This window comes from Puma concolor, chromosome A2 (assembly GCF_028749965.1).
Source record: "Puma concolor isolate L17-30 chromosome A2, mPumCon1.1.hap2, whole genome shotgun sequence".
NCBI lineage: Eukaryota > Metazoa > Chordata > Mammalia > Carnivora > Felidae > Puma > Puma concolor.
The window spans coordinates 125,928,407-125,951,631 of record NC_141668.1 but is presented as its reverse complement, the minus strand read 5'-3'; the positions used below and the strand labels follow the sequence as shown (position 1 = coordinate 125,951,631).

General features: G+C 39.6%; 1 protein-coding gene across 3 annotated transcripts in view; it reads right to left on the bottom strand.

The window, feature by feature from the left end:
* Positions 1-18,127, bottom strand: part of IL5RA (interleukin 5 receptor subunit alpha) — a 43,909-nt gene extending 25,782 nt beyond the window's left edge. The window contains exons 1-10 of one of the 3 annotated variants that reach the window (XM_086697577.1): positions 17,939-18,127; positions 14,632-15,010; positions 13,254-13,397; positions 10,147-10,201; positions 9,521-9,605; positions 7,624-7,769; positions 6,431-6,569; positions 3,242-3,395; positions 2,980-3,167; positions 790-935 (exon numbers count right to left, since the gene is read on the bottom strand). In XM_086697577.1, coding sequence (XP_086553703.1) covers positions 790-935; positions 2,980-3,167; positions 3,242-3,395; positions 6,431-6,569; positions 7,624-7,769; positions 9,521-9,593 — 846 coding nt within the window. In that variant the 5' untranslated portion in view covers positions 9,594-9,605; positions 10,147-10,201; positions 13,254-13,397; positions 14,632-15,010; positions 17,939-18,127. Of the gene's footprint in view, positions 1-789; positions 936-2,979; positions 3,168-3,241; positions 3,396-6,430; positions 6,570-7,623; positions 7,770-9,520; positions 9,606-10,146; positions 10,202-13,253; positions 13,398-14,631; positions 15,225-17,938 lie in introns of those variants that run through there. The other 2 variants (XM_025921699.2, XM_025921705.2) reach the window with 2 other exon arrangements.
* Between the last annotated feature and the right edge of the window lie 5,098 nt (positions 18,128-23,225).

Below are 23,225 nucleotides of genomic sequence, written 5' to 3'. Positions count from 1 at the left end.
TGAGCACATTCGCACTGTTGTGCACCCACTCTCCGGCACGCTTTCATCCTGCAACACCGAAACTCTACGTTAAACAACAGCTCCCCCATGGCCCCTCCTCCCAGTTCCTGGAAACCATCATTCTACTCTCTGTCTCTCTGGGTTTGACTACTCTTGGTATCTCACATAAGTGCAGTCCCACAGTATTTGTCTTTTGGTGGCTGGTTTATTTCACTTAACGTAGTGTCCTCAAGGTTCATCCAGGTCGTAGCGTGTGTCACGATCCCCTTCCTTGTTAAGGCAGAACAACAGAGCCCTGTATGTATACACCACAGTTGGTTTATCCATTCATCATCTATCAGTGGACAGCTGGGTTGTTTCTTCCTTTTGGCTCTTGTGAATAATGGTGCTATGAACAGGGATGTACAAATTTCTCTTTGAGACCCGACTTATAATTCTTTTGGATATAAACCAAGAAGTGGAATTGTTGCATCACACGATGATTTTCTTTTTGATTGTTTGAGAAACCTCCATACTGTTTTCCATAGTGGCTGCAACTTTTCATATTTGCACCAAAAAATAGTGTTACTGTGTTTTTTATGTGATCCTTTGTGCTATTTTGAACCAAAAGTATGTCCTTTCAAGACCAAAAGCCAGTAAAGCTTGGTTTATTTTTACAAAACTTGGGTAGACACGTTACCTTTGACCTTGTTAGTTCCAAGCTGTAACCACAGCTGTTACTGAATATAATTTTTACAGTGTTTCTAAGAGAATGCTACTATCAAATATTGGAACGATCCAAAGAATTACCTGGAAATAATTTTTCCTTGTGTTGTAAATTTTCACTTCATATTCAAAGCAGTGAATTGGAAAGGCAGAAACTGGTTTTTCCCACTGAATTGAAAGACAGGTTCCTTCAATCTCTGCTGTGACATTCACTGGAGGATTAATGCGATCTAGGTTAGAGAATAAAAGGTCAGTGATCTAGACTGATCAATCCAATCCACTCACACTCCCCAAGGCATTTCTGAGATACAATCTTCTCAAGGATCTACCTTCAGGTTTTAATTAACTGATCTCCAAGTCATAGGACCCCAGTGGCTCACAGATGACTCTCATAGTTGTAGTACTGAAGAGATCCTGCCTCTAATCTTAAAGGATTCCTATTCCAAATCACACTGAAGGGTTGAGTCCCTTTCCGCTTCAGCTCATTCCAAGACCCATCGCACCATCCCTGTTCCTCAAGCTGGACCAAATTAGGTAAACCTGACCCTAGAGAGAAACCCTGGAGCTTCCACAAAGCACTGCCCCTACTAAGCAGGTGTGTGGCTCTGGGTAAGAATCTCCTCATTCTGAGCTTCAGTTTTGTTTCATTTTGTCTCGTTTCAGTTTGTTTGGGGCGGGGGGGGGGGGGATGGAGTGGTAAGGTTCAATTTTCTCTGCATAAAAAGAATGGGCCACATTTGTCTAACAATTGTAGAGCTCTTTCTCCTGAGTTATCACCTGATTATCTCATAGCCTTGTGATGTGGGTAGAAATTATTTTTAAGCGAGTGCTCTTGTCTCAGGCTGTGTGACTTAGATCTCACAATTAATGAATCATAGGGACGATCTAAGAATGGGATGTATTGGTTCCTGAGCCTCCCATTCCCTAGGCAGAAAAATTTTCACCAGGAATCTATTTCTTTTAGTAGTATGAGGAATTTATCTCTAATAAACGAAAATCATACAGGAAAATGAATCCCTGTGGTCTGTACCAGGTTGTGCCCATTTTCATATTAGTATTGTTTCCCATGTCCTCCTCAGCATAGTTTATTACTTATTTTTAGGAAAGGGACATTTTTAGGTCATCTGAGAAATACACTGTTGAATAGAATTATATAACCTATTTTGTGAGCTGGTTCTTTAAACCAAGTTATATACTTCATTTGATAGAGATATAGATAAATCATGTCCCTTTAAATAACACCTTGTCTATTTATAATTATGTATCATTACGAGGCATTGTTCTAAGCACTGTAGAGTTCTTAACACACTTAGTTCTCACAAAAATTTTGCAGGAAATATTAATTGATCCCCATTTCTTTCTGATGAGAAGACCGAGGTACAAGGCAATGACCAGCTTGTCTACGGTCATTCAGCTAGTTGGTGGTGGAGCCAGGACCTAAGCCAAGGCAGCCTGACTCCACAGCCCATGCCAGTAAATACATTACCGCTGAAATCTTGAGGGTTAGTAACAAGAATGCTGCGTGAAAGGCTCCTGATGAATTTCATTAATACAAGCATCTAGGATGAAGGAGACTACAGTATTTCTATTTTGAGAATGGAGCCAACGAAACCTTAAATAATATGCTGACATCTGAGAATCCCTATGCTGAGAGAGACATTTTAGGACCACCTGGAGGAGACAGACCAACATGGCAAAGGGTCCTAAGAGGAAAGCATGAGAAATTGGGGGTGGGGAGCTTGGGGAAGAGAAATCTCAGGATGAGAAAGCTTGCTGTATTTTGCTAGCTCTGAGACCATCTTGTGGGGAAAGGGATGAGAATTATTTGGAGGTACCACTCCATCACAGCACCAGAAACTTCATGAAATGAGTCAGAGCTGAAAAATGAAAGGGATACTCCCTTCAGCAGTGGGTTCACATTCCCTGGTTCAGTGATTCTCACATGGTGGAGATTCTGTCCCCCATGGGACATTTAGAAATGTTGGGAGATATTTTGTTGTCACAACTGCAGGGAGGATGTTACTGGTCCAGTAGGAAGAGACCAGGGATGCTGTTAAAAATCCTGCAAGGCACAGGACAGCTCCCACCAGACAGTTACCCATCCAAAATTATCAGTATTGCTGAGGCTGAGAAAGCTTGCCCCTGTGATTGTCAGGCAGGGGACAGATGATCACTTAGGGCTGAAAATTAGTCAAACCACGTGATCTTTATAAGCCCTTCGAAGCTGAGATTCTGCGATTTGGTTAGTCCAACTCTGAGTTAAGTCTACCTTACCGATTGCATGAAGAGCAAACAGCTGATCAAAAGGCTTGATTGGAGCATGCTTGCTTGAGCCATTAGCATGCACTGCGAGTGCCTCACTCCCTCTGCTGCTGATAAAAGTCTTTGGAAACCAGCATGCAGTATTTCTGTTCAGGGTGTCTCTCCTGTACTCCTGGCATTCTTCGGTCCAGGAGCCATACCTAAATCAAAATGCTCATAAGTTTTTAAGGCTATAGGAAAGAATGCATTTACTTAAGTAAAAGTAGGTACTCACCTATAGTAGAGAAAATACTGTGTATCCTCAGGGGCATCCTTGCCAGCTAGCCAGGAGCAGTGAAGAGAAACTTGGTATGGCCTTAAGGGAGTATGATTATTCACTGTGGTGTTTGTGGTACATGTTAAATTCACAATCGAGGTTCCAGGAGACCCTAGATGGTCAATAAGATGGCCAAAAATAAGAACAAAATGTTGCCATGACAGTCTTTAAATCTCGTACTTCCTCTGAAACTGTAGTGATTGGGAAGGTCTTACCATGAAAAAGTAATTGTTATCACACATTGATAGAAACCTATTTGCAAAGGACCAGCTCACTGTGGGATGAAGCTAGGATTATAAAGTCTGAGTTTCTAACAATAAAAAACCTGTCAGGGCACCAGGGTGGCTCTGTTGGATAAGCGTCTGACTTCAGCTCAGGTCATGATCTCACAGCATGGGTTCAAACCCTGCGTTGGGCTCTGTGCTGATAGCTCAGAGCCTGGATCCTGTTTCCGATTCTGTGTCTCCTCTCTCTCTCTCTGTCTCTCTCTCTCTGCCCATTTCCCATTCATACTGTCTCTCTCAAAAATAAATATTAAAAAAAATTTTTTTTAAATGTTCTGTCTGGTGTGCCTGGGGGCTCAGCCGGTTAAGCCTCTAACTTTGGCTCAGGTCATGATCTTGCGGTTTGTGAATTCAGGCCCCACATTGGGCTCTGCACTGACAGCTCAGAGCCTGGAGTCTGCTTTGGATTCTGTACCTCTCTCTCTCTGCCCCCCTCCCACTTGTGTTTCTCTCTTTCTCAAAAATTAATAATAATAATAATAATAATAATAACCTTCTGGCTACTTGGGGCTAAGGGGGTGTACATGTGGGATATGCTTGTATGAAAATTTAACTACAATAGATTGTCATTCAGACCTTGGTGCCCAGCAACCTTGGTATTATAATACCACATCTTTCCATAGCTAACTGTGACACTTTAAGCCCTACTTTTCTGGGCCTCAGTTTTTCCACCTGCAAATGACAGAGTTGGTAGAGGAAGGTCTCCAGGGCCACTTCCATCCGAGAATCATGGGAGTCATTGTGTTGCATCATGCAGATGTCATGAATAACACAGATTGCTGCTTGGAAGGAAATGTGTTCTGGCAACACAGCATCATAACAACACTTCTTTGGAGATTCTGTGCACACTTGCGTGCTGAAGGCCTCTTCAACATGCAAAGATATTAGAGAATCTTGTGATTTTCCACCATACCCATCACGTTACATTCCTTTCTGAAGATGATTTCTGAAGATCTCTGAAGATCGTTTGTCTGGAAAGCCTTGTTTTCATTTCAAACTGCATTGTCACCACATTAACTGGTGCTGTTCAGAGCACACTGTGCTGACCCTGGTCTTGTGGTTGCTCAGAGGAGGGAAGAAGCACTTTGGGCTGAGGGTCGGGAAGGACCTCATCAAAGTGAGAGCCTTTTGACTGAATCTCAAACAACAGAAGGGGTCTCTTCCCCTTAGTTTAAGTCAATTGTGTGATCATATTTATCGCTGGCAGCCAGTGTAGTTCAAGGGGGAGAAGAAGACAGGCCCCTTTTGTCTTCAGTGAAGTTAGAGAAAAGGGACATTGGCTATGGTGTATTATTACCATGTGCTGTCAGAGATGTTCACTTGTATATATCCATATACAACAAACATACATAATTTTGTGTCTATGCCTTGTAGTAAATGTACTGTCCATGCACTAAATGACCAGATGCTCCATGCCCAAAGTACAGTTTAGACTCTTCCTGCAATGTGTTTGTCTCTCACCTCTCTTCCTAGGAATTATTTGGTATGAATTCAATTTGATTCAAGGGAGAATTAACTTTTCGTTAGTGTCAACGTGTAGTGGCATGCTCAGAGAATAATTAGAATCGCAGAAATGTAATTCTGAAAGCTGCATTACTGGTAGAGTCCTGTTACTTACTGAGACCTGGAAAAGCACTCTAACGTAAGACACACAAAGGTCTGTATCCTGTGTCTACTGTGGATCAGTGTCTGTACTTGGAATCATGGCCATTGTGAATTGGCTGCTATCTGGTCTAGGCCACATGTTATAATGAATAAACGGGAAGATCTTTACAATGCTGCTCTCAGTCACTGGCACAGTTCTGGAGGTATGTTGCTTTTTCATTCAGGGATGTGACAAGACAGTGGTTGAACGATGACGTATGGGCCAGACTGGCTAAGACAAATTGTTAGGAGGAGCACTCACATACCCTGGGACTTGGTGATCCTTCTCTCTTTACTCTGTGTGTGTGTGTGTGTGTGTGTGTGTGTGTGTGTGTGTGTTTCCAAGGGTTTAATCACAAGTATCACTGATTCTAAGTATTAGAAACCCCAGTTTTCCACAAAAGGACAGTATACAGACATTGGGAGCTGTCTTCTTTCTTCATGGCAGGTTGTTCAGTCTTGTGGTTTCTATGAACCATCAGCAGCTTGCTTCAATTTGGTATGAAAAGTCATAGCATTCAGAACATACACACACACACACACACACACACACACACACATAAACATATATATGTACTGCTTGTTCTCCTGGCTGTAATCAAGCATGAGACACTGTCCCTGCTCCCAACAGGCTCCTAGTCAGAGGTGGCAGGATATAAATCTATTTGTGAAAGATAATGTCATATGTGCCAAATGAATAACACAGCCCATGAATGGGTTCTGGGGAGAAAGCATTCTTCAGTGTATAGGATGAAAAGTATAAGGGCTTTATAGAGGAGGTACAACTTGATCTGGGCTTAGACATATGGGAAGGATTCAGGAAAATAGACAGAAGTGAATCCAGGAAAGCAAAGCCTCCTGGCAAGAATGAGCTGTCAGGTGGGGGTCAAGGTTAGAAAACTATCTGAGAAAAAACTGAGGAATTGTGTAGGGTGTGGTTGGAAAATGTCTCAGAGAGACCTGATGGGTCCTGAGTTCCCTGATGACCCTGTGACCTTTGGAGCAGGGCAGTGATAAGTGTAAGCTATGTTTGCAGGGGTGCAGCAGATGGGATTGGCAGGTTATGACAATAAGAAGTGATCACAGCCTCAGGACGATGAGGAGGAGGAAGGACGCTTGGCAGGAACTGCTGACTGACTCCAGAAAAGTCACTTGTCCAACTTTCACCACACCTGCACCGTCAGGAATACAACAGGAGGCCATTAGGAGCCTGCCTTACCAGGTGGGGCTTTAAGTTCAGCAGAAACCCAGCGGCTTGGTGGGAGGGGCTGGCCGTTCCAAGGGACCGTCTGCACACTTGCTGAAAAGCCTTTATGAAGAACGATTACCCGTTTGCTTTCAGTGTTCCTGGTTTCATACTAAAAATAAACCCCACAAGTCATGATACATAAAAGGGAAAGAGCATTCAGAGAGCTATTTTAATCCAATAGGCATTTTCTTCCACTTTTTAAATGGCACATAAATGAAACGCAATTAAGTACTTTGGCTAGAAAAAAAAAAATTAGGCCCGTGGTTTCACAGGTATGTAAATGCTTATCCTCAAAGTCATTGAGTGATGAAAATATGCACAGCTTTTTGCACACCATTTGTACCTCAACAAAGTCTGATTTTAAAAAATAAGCGCCTATTTGGGATTCTCTCTCTGCCTCTCTCCTACTTGCACTGTCTGTATCTCCCTGAAAATAAATAAACTTTATAAAAGTACAATAATATAATAATTCCTCAATGATACATGAAGACATCCTTATAAAAACAAAAAACTGTAATTGAGGCACACATTTACTACAATCATCATCTCTAGTGTCCTAGTCTCTTCCCCAGAGGTAACTTTCTAAAAGAAAATTCTCTAGAATTCTGTGTTGACTGAAAAAATAGTTACTACCAATTGCTTCTCTCTTTGTTTGATTTTACTGAGCATCTCCTAGGTATCAGGTGCCTTCACGTATGCCCTGTAGTGGGATACCCCAAAAGTGCATCTCCCAGACCTAGAGTGGTTGCCCGGATTTGAACTTGGCCTCTCTGGTTAGGCACCCGCTGCCTCCCACCTTACTCCAGCACTCTCTTCTCTTTTTCTCTTTGTCTATTTTAAAGGGCACATAAAACCCATATCAAATTCTTTTATCTTCAAAGTGACTAAACTTTCTTTGCTTGCTGAGAGAATCGTGGCAAAGTTAGAATGTTCTGTGCTGCTGTTGAATGCTAACCAACATGCATGGTACCAGATCAGGGTCTTTTCAACAGACACCCTACTCGGTTGGGCACATGCCAGAATACCCTTGAGTCAATTCCCACCCCCCCCCCCCCGCCTCTCTCTCTCTCTCTCTGTAACTTAGAATTTCATTCAATAGGGAAAATGCAGTCAAAATGAAAACTTGCCTCTAAATAAAGACAGCTGTCAGAACAAATACTTACGTCTTCTTCTTGTGGAGCATTTATTCTCACATGATAGCCTAGCTCTATATTCACTGGCTCTTGATCAGGATTTGATTCCCAACGCAAAAGAACTTGGGAAAGGCCAGTAACTTTGATAGTGAAGTTGGTAGGTGGGAGAAGTAAAGCTGTTGATGAAAAGGACCAACATGATATTCAATTGTATGGAAGTAGCACTTTTAAATTTTAAAAACATTTTATTGTATAGTATAGGATTTTAGGATTATTAGAATATATAAAACTCAAATAATGTTGGAAAAAGTTGCTTTAAAACTGCTTTTAACTCATTATCTTTCTAATTTTGCCCAAGTGTTTACCTATAACATATATAGGCATTTTACTGAAAAATGAATATCTCAATATTCATTATAACTATACTTTTCAAACTGAGGGCCATTTATCTATTAATTGCCTGGGGAAATTTATTAGTTTGTGGCTAGAATGTTTTCAATGACATGGAAGAAAATAGAAAATATCAGGGAGCTTGAAATATAATTACTGTTCCGTGAACCTCTTGTTTCCACTACATGAATCTACTTAAATATTTGTATATGCACTGGTTCGTGATGTACAATTAATTTATTTCTCATTATGATTCAAAGTCAAAAAAATGCGTGAGTGAAATTACACATTTATAGAAAAGAGGGCTCTTTTTTCTTTAATGAACCACTCTGTTTTCAAAAGAAAAGCTTTCCTTTAAACTACCAAATCAATGCCTGTTCATTTTAGAAATTTGGGAAAGCACAGGTGAGTAAAAAGAAAAATTGCCTAAAATCCTGCAGCTGAGAATAGTGTTAACACGTGATATATTCATTACTTTTTGTCCTTGGTATACATTGATACAACTTGTTAATTCCCCCCCCTCCCCCCCCCCCCCCCCCACAAAACTAGGACAACATTATACATACTATTAGGAAACAGACTTATTCATTTGCTAAATGGTTCGGATGTTTCCACTAACTTTTAATATTTAAGAGCCTTCTATAACTCCTACTTGATGCTTGCTGCATACAGCCTTGCAGGGTTCTGTCTAGATTAGCTGCCCATTATGTTACATAAAATCAAATGTTTATTACCTTAGTTGCATGAGCCATATTTCAACTACTCTGTAGTCACTTGTGGTTAGTGGCTACTACATTGGACAATGTATATATAGAATGGTGTCATTATCATAGAAAGTCCTCTTAGACAACACTACTTAGGGACCATGTGACAATTTTCTTTTTCTTAGACTCTGTCAGTACACCATATCCATAGATCAGTAAGTTTCTGAACCACACACGGTGGAAGGTTTTTATTCTTTGGTTATGAGGACTTGTAACCATCCCCTTGTATGGGAAGGCATTCCATGTGTGGTCACCAGCTCCAGCTTTATTCCATAGTGTCCCATAATGCCTGTACACCCACACATGGAATACGATTCCTCCTGTAGCATAACATTTGCATTCCAGCCAACTTTGCTTTCTTAAAGTATAGCATGTTTTGGGGCGCCTGGGTGGCGCAGTCAGTTAAGCGTCCGACTTCAGCCAGGTCATGATCTCGCGGTCCGTGAGTTCGAGCCCCGCGTCAGGCTCTGGGCTGATGGCTCAGAGCCTGGAGCCTGTTTCCGATTCTGTGTCTCCCTCTCTCTCTGCCCCTCCCCCGTTCATGCTCTGTCTCTCTCTGTCCCAAAAATAAATAAACGTTGAAAAAAAATTAAAAAAAATAAATAAAGTATAGCATGTTTAAAGAATTGTATTCTGATATGAATAAATATTCTCCTTTTAAAAAATCCACACAGAATTTCCTAATTGAGGATTATTTGGGAGAAAATAATGTCATCATTTTTGTGATGTATTTTTGTAAAGAAACGCTACTGAACTTAATAGATGTTACCTACATTTTTTATCAGAAAGTGAGTCTGCTCTCAGTATCACTGTAGCCCCCAAGAGAATCAGTAATGCAGGTGCCATGATAATCACATCCTGTAGGAAACAGAAGGATGAAGATCCAAATCACCACCTGTTACCATTTTTAAGAAAAACTGGCAGTTACCTTTTAACATAAAATGTAGTCATTTGCCCCTTTGACAAACAGTACTGAACAATCTGTTATGTGCTAGAAATACAAATATGAATGAACAAATCTTGAGTTTTATCCTTAAAATGTAGATGCATAGTTGGAGGGCAGAAGGAAATGTAAGTGATTAATTGTAGTCCAGTTAAACATTGTTGCAATAAAGGTGTGAATGGAGCACAACAGGGGCACATAGATTTCTGAATTGACTCATGAAGAAATATCTAGAGTGACAGAGAGGGCAAAGCCAGAAGAGCAGAAATTATGTGGGAGAGGTATTGAGCGAAAGACCACAGCAGATCTTTGAATAGTAAAAACTCCTGGGCACAGTTAATCAGACTGAAAACAAATACCATAACAATTTTCAATAATGAGTATTTAAATATAGGCCCAGAAGCTTAAGTCTAAAAGAATTCCAATGTGGGAAAGAAAAAACTTTGTATCACAAACCTGCAATAAACTTCTGGTACTTTGAGCTGTGGAGAGGCTGAGTTTTCTGATGAATCTACGTGGGGGCAGGGCATAAAAGGAATGAGAAAAATACTTACAGGTCTGAGGAAAAATAAAAACCCATTTCCACCTACTTGAAATAACTGGACAATGAAAATGAGAGTAGAAATGTTCTAATAACTCAGTGCAGCGGTCTGGAAAGAGTGGGTATCATGCCAGCATCTTGTTTTACAAGTCGTCAAAGAAGAGATTTGATCCCTTATTGGGATCTATAGGTTAGAAATCTTGAGTGTTTCCTCTGAAAACATGGAAAGGCATTTTTCATATGAACTGGATTTCAAGGCATAATATCCACAGCTTTCCCCTGTTGGCAAAGCACTTCCTCCTATTCTCTCACGAACCCCTTTGATTCAGTGGGTGGCCCACAAGGCTATTGACCAATTTACAGTGAAGAAAAGGAGTCCGAAAGGTTAACTAATTTGCCAGTGGTCAAACAGCTAATAAATGATGGAATTTAGACCCAATCTTGGGTTTTCTAACACCAAAGCCTATGTTCTGCACTAATTTAAATGACTTCTAGTTTTCAGTTTAAAAATTTATTTAAAAAGGGACTCAATCAGAAGAGCATGACTCTTGATCTTGGGGTTGTGAGTTTGAGCCTTCCACTGGGTATAGCAATTACTTAAAAATAAAATCTTAAAATATTTATTTAAATGGGTTGGTATTTTGCAAATATAATGCTGGTAGAACCACAGAAGACAGTCTTTGTCTAAGTAGCAAAACAACCCCCAAAACAAAAACAAAACAAAACAAAAAAAACAAAAAACTATTTTTTTAGCTTACTATCTAACCAACTTACTACTTAACTTACTACTATCAGTCTTAACTTGGTAATGAAATTAGTAAAATATCACAGTATAAAAGATAGAGACAGCATACAAATCCTTCAATTTCTTTTTCAAATAAAAAATATTTGTGATAATAATAACTTCTTTTACTCTGATTCCATACTGGGTAGAAAAAGAATTTTTAAAATGGCAATGACCATAAAAGCAGGTATTTTAATACTTTAACATTTTTTAACAACTAAAAATGTTAATGAGTTAAAGGGAAGCATTAGTAATTTACTGAACCTGAGAAGCAAAGATGCAAAAATAAAACCAAAAAAAAAAAAAAACAAAAACGCTTTAACAAACAACACTGTTTGCTCTGCAACTTGAGAAGGTCATGTCTTTGAAATGTCAGCACTTCCTGAAATGATATCGTATATGCTCTAACTTTGCACTAATTGTCATTAATAGGAATTCCAGGTCAGAAAAAAAATGCAAAATTGATATTCCCTAGTGACTTTTACTGACGGGCAAAGTAAGTAGTAGGTTGTAACCAAACGCCTATATTTGCCCTTTGCAGTTAAATAATTGACATGATGAAACTGTTGATTATCTAAGTGGGGGAGATAATTGAATATTTTACATGACCAAGAACCTTCTCTTCGGATTTGTTGTGTACTGATTGTATAGCTGCTGAAAACAGAATTACTTTTCATATTTGATCACTCACAAATTTTTCAGTGGTTAACTTTTTTGCTATAAAACAGCCATACACTTATTTCCACATCTCATTGTGATAGTTTCTGTTCAGTAAGGTGATGCTTTTGAAGGGAAATCACTTGTCATATAAACACAAGATACCCCAATAGAAGTCTAAATATTAGTGAGAATGACAATTTTTTGTCAGCTAGACAAATTCCCCTGAAGACTGGATATTACTGGAGCTTCAGCAATTGATGTATTTTCCACAATCCTGTGTGTTGTCTTCTGTTCCCTGAAAGCTCTTCCAGCTTCTGTCCATGGCCCCTGAGTATTTCTAGTCGCACGCATAGCAATTAGCCTTTGTAGAAAAACAACCCACATCTCTCTGGGCCATGTCTCTAATACAAAGATACATTGTTCAATAGATGTCAACTGGGCAACATATCATTGTACAAGAATAGAGTACATCTTATCTTAAAAAATACATCAAAATGACAATATGATCAATTACTTCTCATGGCTGCCAATTAAAATCTACAAGAATACGATCAAATTGTTAAAATAAGATTCAGACTAAGCGGAATGAAGCAAACATGGATTGCCTACCTACAATCCTCATAAATACAAGCTCAGCCTTGTAGACATATGATAGGCTACTCGTTCATGTGACATTTCATCGAGTCAATGTAAAATTCCTCGAGTGCTCTCTAAGAATCTGGCTTCTGGTAAGTGTTAGATTCTTTGAAATTTGGAAGAAAACAGGAGTACAACCTGTCACACTACAGATGTTTCCAGAGAGTTGGGTCAAGTTTTGGCAATTGGCAATGGATTTCCCCAGTGTTCCTAAGAATTGGTCAAATTCTACCGAAGTTCAGACTTAAACACACTTTCCCCTCTTTGTTCCTTTTCAACTTATTATTGTTATTTTTTTTTTTTTGCCTGGGACATTTGTCTTTAACCAAAGTTGTATATGCAACCCTGTTTTTAGAGCATTTTTGAGTCATTTGTGGTGACATTTAATTCCAGACTCACGCTCAGTGTACAGAAATTGAAGAGTAACTGAGAGGATTCATGCTCTGTTAGGCTCTTAAAAGTAGAGAGTTGACTTTGTACTTCCTCTTTTTTTTCCTGTGCAATGTAATCAGCAATAAAACTCATTGAGGGAGGAAGAATAAATAAATAAACCAAGGTGTAACATGCAAATGGCACCTTTAGCCCTTAGGTATAATGCATTACCCACCCCACCGCCCAATGAAAAACTGTGCAGGCTTCCTAAAAATATAAATGAGTTATAAGGATCCCATATAATGCATGATTTTTTTTTTTTTTTTGGATTTGGGTGAATTGTCTGAAGTAGTCATAAAATGTAACTCATGGGTTCAAATTGTTGCCCTATCTTTTGCCATAAACGATCTTTTGCCAAGGTAGAAATGGTGTTACCAAAATGAGCAGATAGAAAAATAAGCAAGGAGGACTTTGCTGCTAATCTCCCAATGGTGATTAAATGTCTGCCATCTAATCGCCCGTGGTGTGATGTGTCATCCCACATCCAGGATCCCCCCTCCCTGGGCTTACCTGCCTCTGGGGATCCTCTTGTTTCCAATGAGCGTGCTCAAGAGCAGAATTCAGGGACTAGGTCCATCCTATCGGTGCATTCAGCTGCAGCCCCAGCACCTAGCACAGTATCAGGCACAGGGCAGATGCTGAATGTGTCTGGCCCTGTATATAAAAGAGGCAAATTAATACATTAGCCTCACCAAGTCAAGCTCTGTAGGGTAAAACCTAGCATGTGGACAAAATAGACCACAGCAAGGCAGGCTGGGCGCATGTAGCAAGGATGGTCCATTTGTGGGAGGTGTGATACGTTTGGTACCTTGCCTAAAATTTCCCTAAGCAGCATTTCAAGTACCGAAAACAAATGAGGTGATTTGATGTTCAAATCTTTATTATGTTTTGAAATGCAAGCTTTTAACCAATAGCTACATACATTTATATATTTTTTCAATACAAAGGAGGACATAACCTTTCGTACAAAATAAAAATTGTACCAGGTAGTGAAATTTTTGGCATGATAATTCATTAAACTGGGTATCAAACACATTAATCAGTAATGGCTTTGAAAGCAGTCACTGTCATGTGTTTATAAATGTTAGGCTCATAGGGTACTGAAGGATTTTGATTTTTCTCTGTTTATTAAATTTTTTCTTCAATCCATTTCTTCTGTGTGTGTGTGTGTGTATACATATATAGTAAGTTTGTAACTTTGAGTAAATAGTTCACAAAACCGAGTGAGGTATTTCAGCTCTTTAGATTTCAGCTATTTCATTTTTTTGTACATTTTATATCAAGTCAAACAATCTTCAAAATCCCAGAACCCCCAGGAGAAACAAAAGGCTGGATGCCTTCAGTTAGATGCAATGCGATCTCCTTTTTGCAGCTGTTTCTTAATTTGTAGCTTTCTTAATTAACTCTGAAACTTCCTCACCAAGATATTTAATTAAATCCTATGCCCTGTTCTCCAAACTCATGTATTTTCTGAGAAATCTTGGCAGAGTATATATTTTCATTTTAATCCCTACAGTGTTTGCGGCAGTGGCAAAGCAAGGCCCTGTAATAAGTATCAACAAAACCGTAGGTGTTTTGTTAGTATGACTCGCCTTGCCATGGGTTTGCCCTACCCAGCTACTTGGCCAATATACAAGAATAGAACGCTGTACTCAGAATCAATATGACCTGCCTGATAGACATTGTATATAGCACCATTATTGGTTCTGTCTCTGCTAATAATAGTTATGAGGGTTTTGTTTCCCCTTTTTATTTAAAAATTTGCCATATATTTATAAATTATTATTTCTCACTTTTCTTATCCCCCTCCCCCCACCCCCACGTAATGAAATTGTTAGGAGGTGGAGCACAGGGTCATCTTGGAGGGGAAAAAAAGGCATTTACTCACTTTGCGATGAATCAGCCTTGGATCCCCACTTGCTGAGAAGTGCGGTGGCCATGCCATCAGACGCAGCTGCAGGGGCATTGAAAATGAATCTTATCTCTAGCTGCACTTTTTGACTTAGAGGAGGTTCTTCTTTATTGTTTCATCATCAACAGCTGTAATGGTTACAAACTCACAGGCAGTTGGCTTCACAAAGGGAGGGAGACAAGGCTCCTCTCAGTATAGATCCAGGAGCATTTGTAAGAGCAATGAGGGGCCAACCCTAAAGGAAACTCCCAAGTGAAAGAAATGAAAGAAACTCTCTTGTGCAGATAGCCACTATCTGATAACGGTCTTGTCTGCGTTTTCCTTCTCCTTCCAGATGTTTGGCTCTGCTCAGGAGCTGAAATGAACATTTATTCCTGGGTGGCAAGGTAACCAAGTTTTCGGCGGGTACTCTCAAGCATTGCGTTCCTAGGATCTTTATATGTTTCATTCAGCGAAGGTATGTATTGTGCCCTGGTCACCTACACAAGTCCAGGCACAGAATATGACAAAAAGAATGGCGCCCCAGGAACAGGTCTTGCTTCGTGCTGAGCATTAGCCCTTCCCTGCGTTGCTAGCAGGTCCTGTGCCTGCAAGTACATGTGTGTGCGGGGGAGGGGGATCAGGGGGAGGGGGGTCAGGGAGCGTTTCTGGGTGTCATAAACTGTTGGCAGCTGGAGCCTGGCTTGTACAAATGATGACAATGGCAGTGTGGGCCTGCGGCAAGGCCCGGGGCCTTCTCCCTCCCTCCCCGGTTCCCAGCAGGGCACCTCACTGTCCTCAGTATGCTTTAAGTAAACTCGGTTGCTTTTTCCTTTTCTTTGTTCCATTTCTGTCCAGGAATTTTGAGGTGACTGACTAGCAACACTAATTTAAACAAAACAAAACAAAACAAAACAAAACAAAACTGTGGCCCAGGGTGTGTGAATGGATAAGAAAAGCACTTATCGTGTTTAGCATCTGAGCCGGATACTAGTCGTTGCCTTTGTAAGGGGACCTCCAGTCTTACCCCAAGGAGCTGAGTGATGATGGCCTGTGAAAAGCCAATGCAGGGGGAGTGGGAAATAATTTGGCAATTGCCAGGTGAGATCAATTCTGTGTGCAGGGTGGGGAACCACAGGTTCCCTGAACGAGCCTTCCCAGGAGGCTCAGTGTTTATGATGAGTAAGGACGGTGAGTGGGGTTCTTAAGGTGCCCGTTGTAGCAGTTGCCAAAATGAAACTGGACCAATCATTATTGGATGACCTAAAAAATGTGATTTCCTCTGGGGAAAAGGAAAGTGGCAGAAGGAACAGAGCGAGATCCATTTATTTGCTAAGAATTCCCCAGAAAAGTTGAGGTGGAGTATCAGCCTCTGACCTCCTCTTTGATGTCCCACACATCTAATTTTAGGTGTAGCATACTTGTCACTATAGAAGCCCTAAGAATAGTTATTAATAATTGTGAGGGCCATGGTTTCTGGCCTCCAAGTTTGCTTTCACGTTCTGTTTCTTACATTCATTTACTCAAGAAGTATTTACTGAATGTTGCGGCTGCAGGAAGTTTTACCTCAATACCCAGGATTCGTTGTCTTGCAGCTTTGCAGAATGAATAGGTGGACACAGAATAAAATGAGCAGCAGAAAGGGTGCCCGGGTGGCTCCCTCGGTTGAGCGTCTGGCTTCGGCTCAGGTCATGACCTCGTGGTTTGTGGGTTCGAGCCCCGTGTCAGGCTCTGTGCTGGCAACTCATAGCCTGGAAACTGCTTCAGATTCTGTGTCTCCCCCTGCCCCCTCTCTGCCCCTCACCTACTAGTGCTCTCTCTGTCTTTCAAAAATAAATAAATGTTAAAAAAGAAAACAAAAAAAATGAGCAGCAGGCGAAAGTTTATTACAGTATAAGATCAGAAAGGAAGAACAGTATTAAAGAAAGCTCTCTTTACAGAGAGGGGGCATTTGAAAATGAATGTCTGACTATAGGCAGGGTACTTTGTTGTATAGGGTTTGGGTCGGCCCCCTTCCTTCCCCCCTTGTTCCCTCTCAGGCTCTACCCTTATTGGCTAGGTAACTCCAAATGCCTAGTCAATCCTTTTTGATTGGCTCGTTTCCATTGTATGAAGGGTGGTCTATGGCCATACTGTTACTTGTGGGTCATATGTCTTATGGTTTACTTATTTTTAGTCAGGTTTTTTGTTAAATTCCTGAGGGCAGTCTGAGGGGGAGTGGGTGGTGTCTTGTTGCATTCTTAAGAGGAACCTTATGACTGAGAGAGTTTGCTTCAGGTCAGATGTTCCCAGAAGAAATGTTGTAAAATATGTGTTTTTCCCCACCTGGAGACCTTTAAGCCCTAGCCTCTCCCTTTCTGCCTATTGATTCCTATCATACTGCTATGCACAGTTCCAGGAACTGTTAAGGATATAAAGAAAATTAGATCTGGCTACTACCCTGGATACCATCTTCTTGGATATATGATCCTTTATCAACTCTACCAATAATAATTTTTAAAATGTGCTCACATTTTGTCTCCATGTCCTATTTCTACTTTAGCCTGAAGGAAAGTGAGGACTTTGTAGAGTTTACTTTTTGTGGCAACAATTTTCTTCCTTAGAATAAAGTGTAAATGTCTAAAAATGATATGATGGAACATGTGTGAAGAATCCCCCAAATTGTTTTTGTTGTTTTTTTTTTTAAGTGAAATCCAATCTATCTGTATTCTTTTATTTTATTTTTTTTAATATTTATTTATTCGAGCGTGAGCAGGGGAGGGGCAGAGAGAGAGGGAGACAAAGAATCTGAAGCAGGCTCTAGTTTCTGAGGTGTCAGCACAGAGCCCAATGCAGGGCTCGAACTCATGAACCATGACCTGAGCCCAAGTCGGAAGCCCAACCGACTGGGTTTAGCCAAATAGTATAGGTGAAAATATGAATAGGATAACAGGAGCTCAGAATTCAGTGGCTCCACCTGGGAGCCTTGTTACTGAAGCTTACTGAGGGTATGTATTGCTAGGAATCCATTCCATGGAAATAAGGTGAATTGTAGACCAAGATGTATTTGAGAGAAAAAGAGTGAAATTCATGGTAGCTTTACTTGTAAAAAGTAATACAGGGATGATAGAGAGATAGCTTTCAAAGGTTGAAAGATGTAGATAATAAGTGCTATGGAAAAAGGTTAAAAACAAGAGGAGAGCAAGTGTACACAGATAGACAGATTTTTTTTATGATCTCATTTTTTGATCAACAGACCAAACTGATAGGAGTGGTTATCTCTAAGCGGTAGGTTATTAGTTAGCTATTGCTACAGAACACCCACCCACAAACACCACAGCAGTAAACATTGATAAGCATTTGTTTCTTGCTCAAGTGTCTGACTTTTGACTAGAGCCTGGCTAAATTTGGCTGGCCTCCAGATCGTAGAGTGGGGTCATGTGCGTTCGAAGCATCTGTCCTTCACTTGGAACCAGTGGCTACCCAAGGCAGATCCTTTTTACAGGTGATAATGAAAGTACAAGAGAGCATGACCAACTGCACAAGGCTGTTTCAAATATCTGCTAATGTCATATTCACTGACATCACAAGAGTCAGAACAGAATACATGGCCACACCCAGGGTCAAATGGACTCAGCCCGCAGTATAGTCCACCCACATGATAAGGCCATAATAAGGGTGTGGATGTATACAACTGCTAGCCAGCAGTGAAGAATGGGAACCAATGATGGGGTGCCTGGGTGACTCAGTTGGTTAAGCTGCCAACTCTTGATCAGGTCATGAATTAATGGTTCATGAGATTGAGCCCCACATCAGACTCTGTGCCAACAGTGGGGAGCCTGCTTGGGATTTTCTGTCTCTGTCTCTGTCTCTCTGCCCTGCCCCTGCCCGGTGCTCTCCCTTTCTCAAAATAAATAAGTAAAATTTATTAAAAAAAAAAAAAGAATTGAAACCAATGGTGTATCTACTGTAGTGGGATGAAGATATTCTTTAATTTCTTCTTCTGCTCCTGTATACACAAATATTTTATTCTGTATAAATGGAGGAGAATAAAGCATTAGAGACATGCAGATCAATGGAGTAAAACTGTGAGTCCAAAAATAAGCTCTCACATTTATGATTGATTGATTCTTGATGAGGATGCCAAAATAATTCAATGGAGAAAGGAACAGTTTTTTGACAAATGGTGTGTAAATATGCAAAAGAATGGTGTTCAAGCCCTACCTCATACTATGTTCAAAAATTAACTCCAAAGAAATCAAACACTTAAAAGTGAGAACTAAAACTATGAAATTCTTAGAAGAAAATGTAGGCATAAATCTTAACCTCACATTAGGCAGTGGTTCCTTAAACATGACCCAAAATCATAAGCAATGAAAGGTAGATACATTGGGCTTCAGCAAAATTAAAAGTTTTTATCCTGCAAAGGACACTAAATGAAAAGACAACCCACTGAATGGAGGAAAATATTTACAAATTACATATCTGGTAAGGGACTTGTAACCAAAAAAATACAAGAAAACCTTCTAACTCAACAATGAAAAGACAAATACCCCAATAAGACTATGGATAAAGGATTTGAGTGGATATGTCTGCAAAGAAAATGTACCAATAACCAGCATATACATGAAAAGCTGCTCAACATCGTCCATTGGAAAAATGTAAACCAAAACCATAAGGAGGTAACTCTTCACATCCACCAGGATGGTTAAAATAAAAAGGACAAATAATAGTGTTGTTGAGGATGTAGAGAAATCAGAACCCTCATAGACTACTGGTGGGAATGTAAAATGGTACATACACGTTGGAAAAGTCAGACAGTTCCTCATACGGTTGAACAGTCACTATATGACTCAACAATTCTACTTGTAGGCAAATACCTGAAAGAATTGAAAACTGAGATTCCAAGTTCTCAAAAATTTGTGTGTGAATATTCACAGCAGTGTTACTCATAATGGCCAAAAAGTGGAAATAACATAAATGTCTGTCAACCAGTGATGAAGAATATGTGGTATATCCATCCAATGGAATGTTATTTAAGCAATAAAAACAAAGTACTGATAGATGCTGGAACATGGCTGATCCTCGAAAACCGGAAGCTAAGTGAAAGAAGCCACTTCACAAAAGACCAAATGTTATATGATTCCAATTACATGAAATGTCTAGGATAGGAAAATATATAGACATAGAAAGATTAGTGATCACCTAGGCTGGGTAGGGGGAATGTGTACCAATAGGAAGTGAATGCCAATGGCCGTGGGGTTTCTTAGGGGGTAAGGAAAATGTCCATAATTGATTATGGTGATGATTGCCAACTCTTCGAATAAGCTACAAACCATTGAATTATATACTTTATATAGGTGAAGTTTATGATCTGTGAATACATCTCAATAAAACTGTTAAAAAAAAAAAAAAAAAGAAGACGCCCTAACGAGATGTAACTAGAATCCTAGATAGGTATTAGAAGAATTCCAGCATAAAATCAATCTGTAGATTTACCATGGAAAGCTAAAATTCACGGCATGTCTTTAGTGAGTAAAGACTCTCAGCAGCTGAAGCATCATGAAGTGTTAGTAACCTGTTCTTTTTTTTTTTTTAACTATTGCTTTTATTGCTTTTTCACTTACACTGAGATATAATTGACATAAAATGTTATATAAGTTGGTGTACAACATAACGATTTGTTGTGAGTACCTATTGCAAAGTAATTTTGCAGGGACCCATTCTTTGCTTGCAAAGCCAGATACAGGAAATCAACCAAAATGTGAAACAAATGAACCATACAATTAAGCTTACTTTATGAATGTAAATTACTATTCACTTTCAGTCAGAAGATAACCTACTTCATGCCTGAGGCTGTGGATTGCTTTATACATTTTATCATATCACAGCCCTATAAACCTATTCTACAGATGAATCAACTCGGAGAACTTAGCACAGCTCCATTGTGATGCTCCCTACAGTTACACTGCCCACAATGGCAACACTTCAGTTGTTTAATTGTCATAATTATTTTAAAAGAAACAATATAACAAATAGTAAGGACTAAATATCTTACTTGGTTGAGGTGCAAAGAAGAGATTCCTCTTGAGAAATTCCAATTATTTTAGGTTAAGTCTGAATATGATTTCCTATGGGAAGACTTCTCTGACTCGACTCTTTCCCTCAAGTGTTCATTCAACAGCTAAGTCTATTTTATTTCTATACTATACTGAATATTATGTTTATATCTCTGTCTCCAACACTAGACGTGAAGGCAGGCCTTAACTTGATCTTGCTTGGTTTTGTCAGAATCCATCATAATATCCAGTTTTAAGGAAAGAAGAGGAAGTTTGTGTTGTTACAATAGGGAATTCTGTGTGATTCTACATTTGAAGGTAGAAATGCAACGAGAACATCATAAGGAAGCTGGTTTTAGACTCTTCTTGGTTCTGATCTGAGGCTGCTGCTAAGTCAGAATTTTGAAGGTGATTATTCACAGTCTTTACCCTTGGGCCTCTGTTCTTTTAACTATTATTGAAGTCCCATCTTTTAAAATTAATGACCCAGTATGAAATTTCAGAACAGCTAAAATTGATTTGTCTATTTACTTACCTCTTTTAAATGTAAAATAAAATTGCATTTGTGTGTAAAATCCCCCAGCACCAATGAAAATGGCGATTCTACATTTTCTGAGAAATCTCTTTATTTGTCCTCTGGGAGATCTTAAACTTTAGTTGGCTTCTATTAAACTTTTATGAGAACAAAACGAGTGGATGACTTTTCCTTCAAAGAGGTAGTTTCTATTGTTTCAAAGAAACAACACATTGTTAAAACAGAACATGTCTTTTAAACAAATTACTCAGTGTTGCTTCCCAAAAGAAGAGGGTGGGGGTGGGGGAGGAGTTTGAGGAGATAACCAGCATCATTCCCAAATTGCATAATCTTAAAATTAGGTCAAAATTTTGTTATTTATTTATTTATTTATTTATTTATTTATTTATTTATTTATATCCAAGTTAGTTAGCATATAGTGCAATAATGATTTCAGGAATAGAATCCAGTGGGGTTTTTATCTGACTTGTCTGAATATTGCCTCAAATATCTTCCTCAGGGGGCCTGAAGTGCTATTATAAATTATTATCTTTATGTGAAGCATTATTCTCCTTTCACTGTCCTGTTTCAAAATGTAGATACTCCTTGGAGCAGTGATGTATTAAGGACACTGACACCATAGGTCCTGGAGTTGGGCGCTGGCAGGTGGGGTAGGGAGCTCTGATCTCAGGGTTATCACTCTGCTATTTAATGGTTTTTAACCTCTGCTCAGCCATGTGTTTTTAATTGAAATCAAATCCTCTGCCTAAAACCAGAAATAGGAACAAATGGAGCAAGGAGTTAGCATATTAAGGTCGACACAGTCAATGTCCCAAGTTGACCAGCCAGTCATTTTGTTCTGGCTTTCAAGATGGACAGAGGGAAACACCTGACGCTGGAAAGGACCAAAACCAAAACCAAAACAGATTCTCCCCACGTGCCTGCAGAAGCAATGCATCCCTGTGGATCCATTTCAGACTTGTGGCCTCCAGAACTGGGAGACAATACATTTTTGTGCCAGGTCCTTCCAACCCATTTTCCATGCTGCTGTCAGAGTAGCCACGTGAAAATAGAGTAGGTTTATGAAAACCCCTACTTAAAAAACCTTTAATGTCTTTATATCATCATTAAAATGAAGTCCTAGTGTCATCCTGTGAAGGGCCCAGCCCTGCATGATCTGGTCCTGCCTGTTTCTCCAGCTTCATCATGTGCACTAGTGATTCTGAGTCAGAATGTCTGAGTTGAGAATTTTCCTTGTGTTCCTCACTACCCATGTGACCTTAGACTAATTAACTTCTCCCTGCCTCTGTTCCTCAGTGGGAAGTATATCATTGGATGTTCCTCAGGATTAATAAGTTAATACGATGCCTGGTACTGTTTAAGCATAGTATAAATTACTAGGTAATCTCATCATTACTATGAACATTCACACATGCCATTGGCACATAGTAGACACCAAATAACATTGAATGAATGAATGAATGAATGAATGAATGCAGTGTGACATTCACAAGTCTTTCATACACCCTGTTACTTCTCTATGATTTGCAGACATGATTCAGTTTTATTTTTATTAAAAAAATTTTTTTAAATGTTTGTTTATTTTTGAGGGAGAGTGAGAGAGACAGAGTGTGAACAGGGGAGGGGCAGAGAGAGAGAGGGAGGCACAGAATCCGAAGCAGGCTCCAGGCTCTGGGCTGGAACTCATAAGCAGGGAGATCATGACCTGAGCCACCCAGGCACCCCAGAGATGACTCCGTTTTAAGGGAACACAACCAAAACTTAGATGAACAGAGACAACCAAACATTTGGGAACCACATTTTCGTTCCTAGATATATAAACTGGAATAAAAATATTTGATTCACTGTAAAGAAAAATGAAGGCCATCTACTCCTGACGGAATATTTAACCATTGCGATACATACCAACCAACATTAATGGGTTTTCAAGCCAGCATTGATAGCTAAGACCTGAAGTTTGTATATACAATAAATCTAAAATTTTATCTCATTTTCTTTACTTTTTAATAATCCGTTGC